Source organism: Nesoenas mayeri (genome assembly GCF_963082525.1).
Source record: "Nesoenas mayeri genome assembly, chromosome: 6".
Taxonomy (NCBI): Eukaryota; Metazoa; Chordata; class Aves; order Columbiformes; family Columbidae; genus Nesoenas; species Nesoenas mayeri.
This window is the reverse complement of record NC_137545.1, coordinates 18,547,640-18,563,747: the sequence shown is the minus strand read 5'-3', so window position 1 is coordinate 18,563,747 and position 16,108 is coordinate 18,547,640. Positions and strand designations below refer to the sequence as shown.

Sequence of the window (16,108 nt, the reverse complement as noted above, 5' to 3'; positions counted from 1 at the left end):
AATGAAAAAAATACTATGTTTTTTTCAGGTAGAGAGATTAGGAATATATGCTTTAAAAAATGTTAACAAATATCTACATCTCTGTGATGTAAAAGAATTTAACTTTCTCAGCCCTTGCACCTACAAAGAGATTTGCTGGTGTAACCATCTCTGCTGGTCACACTGGCTGGATAACAGTGTCTGAATCAGCACAATTTCTTCCATAACCAGAGCCTTACAGTCAGTGGAACCCTGTCATTCACAAAGTCAGCTAGATGTTGTACACTACGGGTGGGAACTGAATGCGAATTGTCCTGTAATGTCAAGCAACAGATTCCTGCAGTAAGACGCGCAGCAGGAGCTGATGTAGCGCTAGCTTAGAGCCTTGCAACACTGGTACTAAAATATGGCTTGTGAAAATTAAATAATACAACAAACATAAAAGGTGGAACATTCATTGACTTTCGTTCTCACTGAAAATAAAGAGAAGCCACTAAACCTATACTGATGGCTAGAAGAGAGTGCAAGAAAGCACAGCGGTATGTAATAAGACCCTAACTGGAATAAAATATTCTGATTTTATCCAAAACAACTTAAAAATGTTCTCCACAAGAAGCTTAATTTTTTTGTTTGGCTTTGGAATACGTATATTTTTTTAAATCTTGTAATTTCCATCTAGATTTTATTTGACTTATTTTCTTCTCAGCATGAATAAAGAGCTGTGTTTACAAGGAACGGAACAGCTGTCATGACTGAATTATCAGGTTGTATTTATTTCCTGTTTGACTCTAAATATCCTTCTTCCACTGCCTCGAGCCAAGTGGCAGGTACTAATGGAGAAAATTCTGCAAGATTTGTCAGAATTATTTATAATACCTATTAAGTTTGAATTTCTTCCACAGAGGAGATCCGCTGAGGGGCTGGAACTAAGAGAGTTTCACTGATTATTTTCAGCTGACAGAGAACCTCTGCTTCAGCTACCAAAGCACTAGATCTCTTTCAAGAAGTGTTTCATGCAGCTTATAATTATTCAACATTGAGAAATGCCACAGTCCTAAAAAGAGCTTGTTAAACAAATTAATTGACATGAGGCCACAGACAATTAAGCTCATAGGAAAGCAGCACTTATATATGTCTGATTTCTCTGTGCTTTCCAACCTTCCATTGGTTCAGAACCTTTTATATGGGATAGTGACAGTCACTGCCCCAAAACACTATTTTTGTAACTTTGGAAGGTTATCCCTACTGCCTCTCCCTGTTTCTAAGGAGTCTACCCTCAGAACTCCATAAACAAAACCTGTTGTGTTATTTCTCTGCCTTTTCCCCAACCCAGCTTCACATAGTTTTAGAAAGAGCATGTATGGAAATGAGTATTTACACATAGTTTTGAAAAATGCTATCTTAGGCTCAGATAAAAGGCTACAGTGTAGAGAATAGAGGAGAAGAAAAAAGGGGAGAGAACCTGAGAAAAATACTTTGCAATCTGCCAAAGAATTTGAATTCTACAGCCATCATACAGGCATCTTTAATTTCCTACTTTATAAGCCAAATCTCAAGAACTATTATATCCTGTGAAGTGTGCAACTTCCTGCTGGGATTTAGTTTTCTCACTGCTTTACTTGGTGTTTAATTGTTATTGCTCTATACTGTAGCAATTACTTTTATCCATAAAGCAATTCATATGTAAGAACCTTACTGAAGTCATTTAAACTTTAGCGACATATAAAAGTGCATGTTCAGGCTCAGCAGGAATGGGCCATTCTGCTTATGATCTAAACTATTATTTCTAATCGCTAACGAGTGCAGTTAACTGAGCTCCAGACTCCCAACAGTGGTAGCTCAGTGCAGGACAAAGAACCTGAATTTTTTGTTGGGAACGGGGGCAAATGTAACCACGGAAGCTAATTCCATCCTCTACTGCTACTCACTGATACACTGCTTTTGTTCCTTAAGGATTAGCCTCCCAGAAGCTGAAGAGACCTTCTTTGTTTCTTTATCTTTAAATGTTTCAGTGCAGATTTAGACTACAGAATACTGGTCATGCTAATTAAAATGTGATTATCTTTGCAGATTGCCATGCAAAAGAGTTTACTATGAGAGTATTGCTGGTGACTAGAGTCTCTCTCTCTCTCACTGTAAATACCTTAAGCTACAAATTGCTTTGAATGAGGAAGTGTCAAAATTGAAAACAGCACTATACATAATATTGTCCAACTAAGAAGTGCAGGCTCAGCCTATACTTTTTAGCATAAATTTAACATAAAGACCACCAGGTTCAAAAAATGCATCACTCTGAGTCTGAATTTCATGGAGACTGTATCAGTCCAAAGAAATTACAAACAAAATCAAAGAATAAAAGAACATATCAAAGAATCAAATAATCAAGGAGCAGAAACCAAAATGAAGAGTATGGGGTATATAACGCAAACCACCAAAATAAGATAATTAAAGTTTAAAAGGTAGGTTTCATTAAAGTAATTTCATTTTTAACTATTAATTATAGCATAAGTACATAGAATCATAAAACACCAGATTGGAAGGGACCACAAGCATCATCTGGTCCAACCTTTCTTGGCAAAAGCACAGTCTAGGCAAGAATATTCATTTTATATGTCCACATATATATACTTCAGCAATATACCTATAGGTATCGAAATATGTAAGTAAACCATATGATTAATGCATATTTAAATAAGGAATGCTACCAAAATTTGGTAGGTTTACAAACACTGAAGTTGCATTGGAGAGCAGAAATACCCAATAAATTAGAGCAAAAGATACCTCTCTCAGGTATTTCCCTTCTGACTTAGTACAGTGAAAAATCAAGATTATTCTGCAAAATACTGGATGCAATAAATAAATAAGATTAAACATTGTTATGCATAAAGCTAGGGAAGAACATAAGTTTTATTCATATACTGAAGCAGAGTTTTTAAAAATAAATAGTCACCATTATGAGGTCATATTGCCCCTAGGATTAAGAAAACAGCCTGAGGACTATGAAAATTATATACGTTTATTTTCATTTGGGTAGTTTAATAATCCTGCTGTCAAATCCTACGAGGGTAGTTAGCTAATTTAAAGATTTGCTTACAGCAAAAGTAATGCACCTGTTGCTGCCACAGCCTTTATATTTTCAGGTGCACCTGCTTTCTCTGTGTAGGAAATGTCTGTTACTTGTCTTGATGCTCCCACGCAGAGTCAGAGAGACTGGATTCTTCATCGTAATGATACTACTCATTTCCACAGAAGCCACCTCAGTTTAGAAACTAAGTAAATCTCACATTATTTTCACTGTCCCAGTGTTACTATACAGAAAAAGCTATGAATACCATACCCATTTAATCACAGTGTTTGGGAGGTGTATGGAAGAAATAATCAGTGGTTTATATCCTTGTCCCCTATGCAACTTTGATACAGCTCCCATGGTTATTAATGCAAAATACATGTTTAAGCTCTGACCACTGGTGGTGCTGCGGTATCCCGCAATATCAGGAAGAAAGGACTGAGCACTTCCACAGCTTCCTCAGCATATGAGATGTGACAAGATTTATGTTTAGAACAATTTCTCAGAAATGAAATTTTATGGCCTCTAGTGTAGTAATATGAGCCCAAAAAGAAGTTTGTTGATCATTTCTTCTATCTGTCTCCCTAAGGACCTGTATCAATTCAATTACAAATACAACTATAAAATATTATAGTTTTATATTATATTTTATATTATAGTATTACATTATGTTACATATAATAATGTAAATGCACAAATCAACCCTTGATTCAACATAAAAGAAGCTTGATTAACTTAATTCAGTCAGCAAAACCAATATAGATATATCCACAGTAGCATATTAACTACCAATATTTTAAAATATTTATTTCAATTCATTCTCTTTTCTAACAAAGCCCAGGTCTCCTGGAAGTCACACAAGATGGTTTGTGCAATTTTTTTCAGTTAAGCTTAATTTATTGAAACTGTAAACATCTTCATAACACATGTGAGCCCCTTTGAAGTCACTGAGGTCCCTAATGTTTTTCAACATGGGTATTTAACTTGAGATGGTCAGCAAAACTTTCAAAAGTGTCCCTAAGAACTGTATTGCTGCTGGGGGGCTGCTCAGGAAAGTCTGCCCACCTACGACAATTTTCACAGCTTTTTACAGAATTGGACATGCATGCACTCAAAGAGCAGGACACCGGCATAAGTCATGCTGCCAACCTAGTCTGTAATATAAACTTTGAAAAACGGACCACTGGTACCTACTTTATTTGTTACCATTTTTATCCTTCTGTTTTCAAATTGGGAGGCTTCCTAGTGCTCAATAGTAGATGGTCCGAATTCTCAACTAGAAAGGTGTGGTGTGTGAATCACAGACATCAAAGGCAAAGAAATGGGAAAAAGTTAGAGCAGTACTTTAAGCACTGTATCAAGTATGTAGAATTGCAGTGGTGGGTGGACAGAGAGAGAGTTAGGTCCATGAAATAATCAGTAGGATGGCAGACTTCTTAAATGCCGTATGGAACCAAGACACACACTGCATGCTCCAGCAGTACTGAAGAAGTTTTGGCAGACCTCTTTACAAGACCATTCTGCTTAGAAGAAACTTAAAGAGGCCAGCACACTAAAATAAAAACTGTAAGTTAGCTAGTTAACTTCAGTATAGTACATACTCTAAAATTCTTTCAAGACACTAAATATTTAGAACTTCTCATTTATTTTGAGTCAACCCACATTAAAGATGATTGCCAGTAATACTGCCAGTAACAATAATCATAAACAAGGCATCAAACATTATAAAATAAATCACAGCCTTACATGAATTTATGTATTTATAGGCCACATTATCATATTCTGGCTCATCTCTGTGAGCATTTCTTTCCAAAACAGCCCATTTTTTTCAGTCATACTGTCCTCAGCACGATTATTGGTATGTGGGCTGTGGGGGAAAGAAAATCCATCCTTCAGGAAATTCTTATGACTTCATGCTGTGGACATTTGACAAATGAGGGAGACAAGAACAAGGCAAACGCTCCAGGCAATGGTTACATCTCACCTTTGGAATCTTACTTGCTTTAACCTTGTCATTAAAAGACCTAAGAGCCACACAAAATTCTGACATGTGGAGACCTTTGGCTCAAGTCACTTACAGTTCCATGCAAAGACTATGTGATTCCCAACATCCTTTCCCTTATATTTCCCACCCCCCCCCCCCCCCCCCCCCCCGCCCACCTTGGACTTACCTGGTTTCATCAATATAAACTGCCTCCAGCACAGATGCTGCATATTCAATATTCTTTTTTAAATCCACCACATTAATGTCACCCTTCTCCAGCTGCTTTACCAAGCATCTTAATCTGTGAAAAAGAAAATAAAAATATCAGTTCGTTGCTTATTTCAAATTTTAGTGACCGTATTTTCTATTTAACTATTGGAAACAACACAATAGCCAATGTAGAGTTAAAAGTAAATCACTGCACCTCTTATCTTGTTTCAAAAAAATATGGTTTTAGAACACACATAACAATGACCGGTTGTATGTTTTTACAGCTTGCTAAATTTGTAAGATCTATTAAAAAAAGGCATATATATTCCATTAAGTCAGAGAGGACACAGTAGCTGCCATCAGAGTGATTTCATGTTAATTTGTGACGTTACTGTCACGTCTGAGTCTCTAATTTTGTTTAAATAATAAATAAAACTTTGCAAGTTGTCTTACTGCAATTCTTCTGTGCTTAGAAGTTTGATTACAACATTTTAATATCCACTATACACTGATTTTGTTATATTTAAATGTCTTTAATTTTACTGAGGCTTCCAGTATATTTTTGCTGGAGAATTCTCATTAGCATGAACTAATGTGGAGCTCCATCGTTTCTGTGTTTACAGAAAATTCATCATTATACCAGACAAAAAGTGGTGCCTATGGCATTAGAAAAATCCAAATATTTTCCCAAGTGTGCTTTTACTTTTAGTTTTGAGAACATTCTTTCACATTACAAACATGGAGACACCCAAAGGGGATTTTGCAATGGATCAACTCATGCCTCTGTAGAAATACACTTATACAGATAAACTTCTTGAATACCAGATTTTTCCTAGGCTCTCTGATGAGAAGAAAACTTCTGACACTGCTCAGCTGAACCACAAAGAGTAGTCACAGCACTGCAGTGAAATGAAAACCTTATCAGTAACTGTGTAGAGCTGTGACTAAATGGATGCTTAAAGAAGTATGGATATTTTCCTTCTTTCCGTGTTATATCTCTGTGTTGAAACAATATACAGTTTTATGTCATGCAAGACAAAGATTTCTGCAATTAAAGATACACAATTATTTTAACATAACTTTGATGAAATAATCTTTTTTACATGTACAAAATGTGAAAAAAATGTATGGAACAAGCACTAGGTTAAAAAGTGGATTGAAATTCAGTCAGCACTAGGCTGACTTTGATTTCAGAAAAAAAATCATATTTATTACATGATTACAAAAAATACAATATGTTATACAATAATGTTATACATACTATATATTATTTTAATTGGGCATATGCAATATTTGATTGGACCTAATTAAAACGTACGCATTTTTAAAAAAACACAGTGATATTCCAAACAAAACTCTCATAAACTTGGAAAGCACTGTTCCATCATAAAACCACTTTCATGTTTTCTCTTTATATTTATTTGGCCTAAGTACAATTACTTCCAAGCCTGCAAGGATAATTTCAGCAAATGGAGTTTTAAGACCAGTCTTCTCAGTTCTCCAAAGTCTTAATTCAATTCAAATTAGCATAGAACAAAACACAAATAAGGCTCTTAGCAACCATATTTACTTGGTATTTTACACAGTGCATTGCATATCAATGGAGTGGAAAAATATGTGTTAAAAAATTTTATCAGAGAAGTGGGTGGATGAAATACTGTGGGAGTGCATCTTCTATGCAAAAATAACCTAATGCACGGGTGGCAGTTCCAGTGCATAACTCCTTCCACTTCAGAGGTACCTATAGGCAAAAGAGGCATATTCAGAGACACCTTGCAGTACCCGACACATGCACTGTGACTCTCCTGGGATGTCTGCTCCTCAGCAATGCACACAAACACACCTACGTCAGCTACTCAGCACCAAGGCCAAAATGCCCAGGAGAGGCTGGCAGCATCATCACCACTACTTGTGAATAGCTGTAGGGTGGTTCTCCCACTTGCACCGTTCCCTCTATGTGTGACTGAGCACATCTCCAAACTGCACTTTCCAAAGTGAAAGCATAAATTAATTTAAAAACACCATACTTCACAGCAGGGAGACAGGCTATAGGAGAACAATACTAGCTCAAAATGGCTTCAAATCCTACAATTTCCAGTGGCTCTGTGTCTTCTCAGGGCATAGACCAAATGACAGATACATGGAATCATTTTTGCGCTTTCAGGAGCAAAGGAGTCCCTGGGGAGCCTTTAAGCCACAATGACCTCTCAATATGTCTCTGCAGAGGTGGCAGTCAACTGATCTATCTTGCTTTGTAGTTATAGTTTATATCCTAGGAGGAACACAGAACACAATAACAGACCAGGCAATTTGGAAAAGCTGCTTAGGCAAAGTAAAAGTGATTCTGAACAGGTTACAGTTCACAAAAGGACAAAAGCCATATCACTCAATGATGACCAGTGACCTTGTCATATCATGCATCCATGATTGGTGGAAACGTCCTCAAGAATGTCTATAGCTGACCCAGTGCAGATCTGCCATAGAACTATGGGATAACTTTGGTTGGAAGGGACCTCCACCCGACCCAAGCTCTTGCTCAAAGCAAGGCCAGCCTCAAAGTCAGGTATAGCTCCAAAGTTAGATCAAATTTCTCAGAGGCATTTCCACTCAAGCGTTGAATGCACAGAGATTTCACAAACTCTCTGGGCAAAGTTCCAATGTTTAACCATCCTCATGGCAGATTATTTCTCACAATATCTAACTGGAATTTCTTTTGTGGCAACTCGTGCCTAGTGGACACCAATCTTTGTGGTGCACTTCCAAGAAGAATGTGGCTCTATCTAGGGTATAACTTCCCACTATAAAGCTGGACACAGCAATAAAATCCTTCCATAGCATTGCTGAACAGACACTTGTCAGGTGATAATCATGAGGTGTACCCCAGAAGTCAGAAAAACAGACTTCCAATGCAGCAAAATTAAGTGGGTCATAACAGTTCATGAATGATCTGAATATACTCAACGTATTATGCATTAAAGTGAAACAGCCACAGAGAACGTTTAAGAGCTGACATTTCAGTAGAGAAACTAGGATTTTAGTGATGAATAAGTATGTCAGTTTATAAGACAAACCAACAAATGTTAAAATACTCATAGCCCAGCATTCTGCAAGACAAAGAAAATATTCAAAAGGACAAGGAAAAGTAACAAAAAATAATGATTATTCCAATTGTATTGGGCAGGATTTTTGTTTGTTTGTTTTCTTTTAATTAAGTGTGATAAATTCAAAGCAAATTTGAGAAATACCATTAGATAACCTGAAATGCTACTTAAAGTTTGAGCTAAATGTACTCCCCACTTGCAAACTGTGCTACTAGGAAATAATAGACAGCAACAAGAAAAAACTGGAAAGGCTATTTTGTGAAATAAAAATGGGACTGTTCGAACTGGTTTAAGGAGCAAAGAAAATGGTATGCAGAGTTAATATGACACAACATGAAAGAAAGCAACATACAGAGAAAAAAAAATGGATTATTTCTCTCAGGACAACTGAAAACTGCATTTTAAAACTAGCAGTGCCAGTTTGTAAGGGAGAAAGAGTCATCTGGAGTTAATAAAAGGAGTGGGTGTGGAACCATCTTCTGTCATACTGGGTAAACACCCTTAACACTGCTGTGGTCTTCAGTACTCCTACGGACAATCCAAACATGCTCTGCTCCTACCTGTCGTTAGTAGCACTGCCTGCAAGGTGACCAGGAGCAGCGGTCCCCGGTTCCCACCTTCCCGTGCAGCTGGTGCCTTTGTACAGCCATACGCAATAAGTTTTGAGACTCAGCAGCGACACAGGCAAACCAGGAGAAAACATGGATTTTACTAGGAGCTAAAGTAGCATGTTCTTAACTAACAATATCAAAATTGTGACTCAGTTGTTCCCTCCTTCCTCCTTAAAATTCTCCCATGTTTGACTTAAAGTTTTGATAAGTCTACTGTAACTTTCAGGGGTTGCGTCAAATTCACTGAGGGTAGATTTTAGGTTATTTGAGAAGGCAGTTTCAATAACTGCAGAAAAAAAAAGAAAAAAAGAAAAAAGGAAGATAAGGAATCTGTGGTTTAAAAAGAACTTTTGCAATGTCATCATGAGAAAATGTTTTCTTCTATGGAATCAAGTAAAGTTCAGCAAGAAAAATAAGTTTGGAAATAGTGAATAATTGTCCTAAACACAGATTAAAAAGATAACAAAGAAAGGTGCCGGGGTGGGATTACTTAAGAAAGGAGATTGTAAGGTAGAGAGGCAAATGAGTTGGACAATTTCCATTTCAGATTTTAAAGACTACTTCTTTCTTTCCCAAGGGAAAAGAAATTACCAGTGATCACTGAGAATAACTGAGAGTTAAAGGTTCAGCTTAACAGTCTTCAAGAACCAGAAGAGGAAAGTTCAACTTCTGAACCTGAGAAAAAGACCCCGAGTCTGCTTTCCCAAAGACTGCCTTTATCTGCCATCTGACTCTCCCCATCATCAAGCACTGCGAAGAAAGAGCTTTCTAAATTACACATCTGGACTTCACTTAAGACTGTTTTGGAAACTTTGTACAAAAAAAAAAAAAAAAAAGCTGGCTTTTGCCACAGATCCTATTAAAGAGGAAGTGAAATAAACTGTAAAAAGTAAACTGTAAACTAGCCCTGCTTCCTATTATATTTTGAACTTAATAGAAGTCACTGTTGAAGGTGGGCAATGAACACATGGGCAATATTTTGAAAACAATAAACACATGCTGATGATAATTACAGGGAAATAGTTATTCCTATTAATATTCAATAATCACAATGCCAGTTTAAAAATTATCTGTGTTGGTTAAGTCAACCCCAATCACAAGTTGTAAATCATTATGTTCCCATGAACGAGCTGAGAAAAGCCTAGCTGTGTGCCAAATGTATTAATTCCTTGAAAAGATTATGAGCCAGTGCTGACAACATGTTAAAAAGTTTAAGGACAGAAAAAATGATTATTTTCATGTTTTGTTTGGACTATTTAATATTGAATAAGAAAATTAAAAGGATAATTGTAATCTTTATTGTACAAGTGTTTTGACCCTCTAAATGAACATTACAAACTAAAAATGGGCTGATATGTAATGTGAAATTAAAAGAGGAGGAGAATAACCATATTCTGACAATATCAACAGTTACAGTTTCAACAACACTATTTTTTAAAAACTTTGGCCAAGTGGGAATTTTTCCTCTGAAACTATTTATAATTAAAACTGGAAACCAGTTTTGCTACCAGTGATCCTTGTAATAATCAGTTGAATAATTTTCACAACCTCTAGAAAGCATTGTGCACCCAGTAGTTCCTCAGCTTTCAAAGCCAAAAGTTAAATCCTCACTCAAACATGAACACTGAGAAAAAGTGACAATATGCAGCAATTCCAAATCATTAATAAGGAGAAGTTCTGCCCATCTATTTAAAACAGCCTAATCCCAGAATCCAAGTTCTTTTATACACCTACACAATTAAGATTCAGAAAAGTATTTGAACTGGGAGAAATCCAAAACGGGTACGGTAAATCTTCACCTTGGAAAAGTTGCAACAAATAAAACATATCACCATTTCACTTGAATTCTATCATTCCCTACATAAATTGTCTGAATTCCCATTATTTTTATGTGAACTGGTATCATTTGAATTTTACACTTTTCTATTAAGAACATGCATGTAAAAGACAATATTTATCTAAATAAACCATTCCCTCTAACAAATATTTTAAAATAACATTCTTCAGAAAAAAAAAAAAAACAAACTTGTAATAATAAAAATCAACCACACACAAAGTTGATGCTCTCACTTTTTCAAGCAAAGAAAGTTCTAATATACAGATTACAATAAATCTTTTATTATGACAAAGGATATAATTCCTCTTTTGTGTTTTCTGAAAGATTGACGAAAACTACTGTCTATGAAAAAGGAAAATCCTAGATAGAGTTCTAATATTTATAATACATGGCTAAAAAGACTACACCTAATCATGCAAATGGATGATACTAGAGAAATATCCAAAATATGATAATAAAGATTCAGGTTAATCACTCCTGTTCACCTGCTTCTACCCTCACTTACAAAGTGGCCAATTAATATGGCTTCAAAATGGCTAATTTTTACTTCAAAGTTTTTTACATTGCGGTAGGGGAAAACATGCTGATACAAGGACATTTTGCCAGTCAAGGCAAGACCAGTAGATCAATGGAGAGCAATGATTAGAACTTGATGTGCATTTTACTTCCCTGAAATAATAAAAAATGCAGTTTCAAATGCAGTTACTCAATACTTCTTCCAATTAGAGGTGCTGGCTCTCAATAAGTTCTGATATTGAAAAATGCAAGAAAGATGTAACACATTTTCAGTGCTGCAAATGTGAATTATGAAATTATTTCTCAGTCACTGCTGTGTCTGAGCATATGCACAGGAAGCCTTGTGGTTGCTAAGGGTTTCACGAATCACATTCATTTCATGATTATTTTAAGCATATGAGTGGTACACACTGATCTGCAATTATGATTCAGTCATTAGAAAATAAATATTGAATATGCTGGTAATTCAGTCAGAATTTTGATATACCAAAACTTCAATCCCATACTGAAGAATTAAAATAGAAGTTGTGCAGCTACATAACATGTACTGAAATTTACACTTTCATAATGATAAAACTCTACATTTTCATGGTGATAGAATTGCCTTGGCTGTTTAAATATTGATCATGTTTATGCAAGATGAAGTGGTTTTCCTTCAGGCCAGCATTCTCTGTTAAGCTTCAATTCATTTTACCTTATTCATCCTGTAAATTTATTATTTAGCATTCTAATGTATAAATATTATCCTTTGGGTCTCATTCAGCAGCAGGTCCAAGTGTTTTTAAAGGCTTAACCAAAATCTAGTCAAAATTCCTAAGCTTTCCTCAGCACCTAGCTGAAATCACAGGAAGGCATGGAGTCTTACACAGCATCCACCTGAAACCATAAACCAATCCAAGCTCTCTAAAGCATTTTTTAAATTTTTGCGTAGTTCTCAAAAAAACTGATCAAACAAATTGGAAGTGCCTGAGATGCCTTCATGTCCTAACCTCAGTAACACAAAGTTCTTCTATTTGCAGCTCTGTAACCTTTCACCATCATCTCCATCATCACCATTTGCTGCTCTGGGGAGGTGCCCCAGAGGAGAAGGCTCACCTCTGCTCTTCCCTGCTGTTTCTCTCACCTTCTCCAGTTACTCATCCTTCCCCAAAAGTAATTTTCACCATTAGAATCAATGTGTGTCATCAGCACAAATTCTCACACATATGAATTTCTCTCACCTTCCTTTGTGCAGACCCAAGATACAGAATGAAATGTATTTCAGACAAGCTCTAAGTGACTTCCAAACTTTTCTCTCACTTCTGCTAATGAATCATCATCGATGCTAATTTGGTTCACTCTGTTCAATTGCTTTCCAGGTTGAAGCTTAATGCAAAAATCCTCAAACTTCAAATTACTTACTATGTACATACATTCAGGTGTTTTATCTGTCTTCTCTTAGATCCAACAAGTAACCAACTAGCCTTTCCTTACCCTAAACTCTATGACTGCTTCTACTGCCTCAATGTCCATTTCCATTATCTGATATTCCTATTTCACCATCAATCCATGAAATCAAAGACAAATAATGCACAATCAATAATTGATTTGCAAATTGCAAATTATACTTCTAATAGCTTTTGCTGAATACTTTCGTCTGAAGATTGACATTGATCTATAAGGTTTCCCTGAATTGCATATACATTATATAGAGTGCTAGCTAAAGCTATTTCGTCTTGAAGTCACCAAATACTTGAACAATCTGTATGTCTCTAAGTCTTCATCATAATCCATTTAAATTCACTACAAACAACAAGCTGGGAAATCAAACATAAATTCATCACCTGCCAAAAATGATGCTTGAAGATGATGGAAGACTTTCAGTATATCTTACTTGCTGGAGCTAATGTGATAAACACACAGAAACGGCACATAGCCCTTATTCCCCACAGACCTTTAAAAAGCTTTATTTTTCCTGCAGGCAGCAGCTTTGAGCACAGTGATCCAAGAAGCTGCTAAAAGGCATAAATTAACCCTCTAAATCTTCCAAAGCAGCCCCCCTCTGTATTTAAAAAAAAAAATAAAAAAATATTCCAATGGCAGAAGAAGGAGAGGTCTAAATAGATCACCTTACATTCACATTTGAGTGTTGGCTCCACATTCCAGCAAGACACTTGTATCCAAACCTCTGACCCACTGGAAATTATCAGAGGAGCGCAGGTCTGGTACATCTTACTGTCTGTGCTTCAGAGGAACTCCCTTGGCCCTCCTTCACAGCTCCCGTCATCACAACTGCATCTCCCACACTTGTAAGAAAGATCATGACCCACTTCTGCCCCATGGATGATCACAGAGCCATGGGAGATGTTTGCTGCTAGAAGGTACTTCTCCAAATGACAGTATTATGCCCAATCCCTCTCCCCTTCATATCAATCAGACTGTTTTAATATGATTGTGATGTACTAAATATTTGATCTTATCACACGACCCAGCAAAAGGAGTACATCTTGTCAGCAGCTAGATACATTTAATGATCTGAAAATGTCTGTCTTCCCTCTCTCATGTTCCTTCTGCTGCTAGAAACTACATTTTGCTTTAGCTACTCTTGAAACTCAGAGATGAGACAGTATCTTCCTGTGCAGTGGTATCTTATCAACTTGTCACAGAATCATAGAATGTTAGGGATTGGAAGGGACCTCAAAACATCGTGTAGTCCAATCCACCTGCTGGAGCAGAAACACCTAGATGAGGCTACACAGGATCAATTATCACAGAATTATAAGGGTGTGAAAATGGATCTCTCATTAGTCTTTTATTCTGTCTCTCCTGTCATTCACCCTGAAGTCACTGGTATAGCCATCCTGAATATCTCCTTCATTCCTTGGAATCAGAAAATCTGAGTTGAAGAATGTTGCTTGTCTCCCTTTGAAAATTACATGCAAAGAGGTAGAAAGTCCTTCTAGAAACATTGAGAACAAACTATCATATAAAAAGCAAACTGATGTTCTTTCATTGAAGACTGCATTAACCAAACTGGTAATGTTGTACTGAAAATATTTTCTAGACTGATACTAGGAAAATATGTTGCTGTCATTGTGCAAGCTTTTGAAAGCCTTTTTGGTGCAATTTTTGCAATCATTAAGGAGAGAAAATTGCTAAGTGTTCAGTATTAAAAATTGCCCATTGATCAAAGAATCTTCATCTATGACACAAGAGTATCCTGTCCTCTATTTGATAAAGTCACATGTGAGCAAACCACCCAGGAAATATCCTTCATTAACATTAAAATAACAACACTTTGTTCTGTGATTTCTCTGTGGAATCAAACCCAAGATTTCCCCAAGAAAGAAATTAGAACCAGGGCAGAACTCCCTTGCTGCATGCCATATAAAAATGAGGCCAAACCTCCACAGCTAACACTTCTGGCAACTTTTAAATTTGTTTCATTAATAGTTACAGCTTTTTTGATACATCAAGCTGTAGAATCTGGGTCCTGGTAATAATCTGGGTCTTCTGCATTTATTTACAAACGATTTTATATTTATTTCTGACCTGTTGACTTCCATGGGCAGAACATGAAATATAGTACTGTTTGGTTGCTTAGTACACCATCTTCCACTTCTCTCAACATACGTACAACTTATCGCTGATGTTATATTAAGCCAACGGAGGTTACAGAAGGACCTATATAAAAATATATTACAGAAGAAAAGTTTTTTGAAATGGAAGTCCCTCATATTCAGTCTAAGAACATGGTCAGACATGGTGCTCCAGGTATTTCTCTGAGTCCCGTTCCATACTTTTTTTTTTCCTAGACATTATTACCCTCCATGTCTGACAGCACAAGTGCATGTGTAACAATACATCTTCCACCTGATACTGCCAAAACAATTTGATTCACCTCCAAGGTATTTTACGATAGGGGGATTTCTACTGAACTCTTTTCACAGAACAAGATGAGGGGTCATGTGTGTGTGCAGTTATGCTATCAGATATATCAGGGTAGTTGCTTCAGCTAGCTTAACAGGTCAACATAACACCAGTGTAATCCTACTTCAATCCAAGCTCTAACTTGTCATCTAGTTTAGAAGTTCTACTTTTCTACTTATAATTAAACACTTGAAGTACCAGAATATAAAAGTTACACTTTTAATATATAATCACACCCTCCAGATGGGATGACGGAGCCAATTTGTCTTGAATTCTGTTTTTGAAGTGTATCATGGGTTCTGAGGAACGAAGTACAGATCTTTATTTGCTGGAATAAAATTGTGAAATGTAAAAACCAGAAATATTTGCATTATGAACTATTATGGACTGTTGAATAAAACATTAAAATACTTTAAGAGTTACCTTAGTCTGCCTAAAAATTTGTATAAAAAATACCACCACCATAATTCAGATGTCTTTTTCGCTGAATAATTAACAGCTTTAACAAATCTATTTTCACTAAAAGAATTTTTCATTCAAAAGACAGAGCAAGACATAAATGCTTTAGCACAACAGCTGTAGTAATTACAGTACAATTTTGCTGTAAAATCATTACCATCTCAGTGATTCTGAAGAAAGGATATAGTACATGTAATGCATATGACAATGTAAAAATATGAATAGGGCTTTTATTCAGAATTGTAATACTGCAATTAAAATGAAGGGGAAAAAAAAGAGAAAAAATTATGAGATGCTAGAATCCAGCACTCTATGTTATTTACAAAACTAACTTCTGTTGTTTGGAACTGTTAAAAATAAATGTTCTGCTGAAGAATTGCCAAATCAAAGTACTTCAAAGTAGGTCTTGGTAATGAGAAGTAGAACACTGGAAAA

General features: G+C 36.1%; 1 protein-coding gene across 1 annotated transcript in view; it reads right to left on the bottom strand.

The window, feature by feature from the left end:
* Window positions 1-16,108, bottom strand: part of PDE1A (phosphodiesterase 1A) — a gene marked incomplete at both ends in the record, with an annotated part of 149,785 nt that overhangs the window by 49,526 nt on the left and 84,151 nt on the right. The window contains one exon of the mRNA XM_080346873.1: window positions 5,218-5,331. Within this exon, the coding sequence (XP_080202999.1) occupies window positions 5,218-5,331 (114 nt within the window). The remainder of the gene's footprint in view (window positions 1-5,217; window positions 5,332-16,108) is intronic.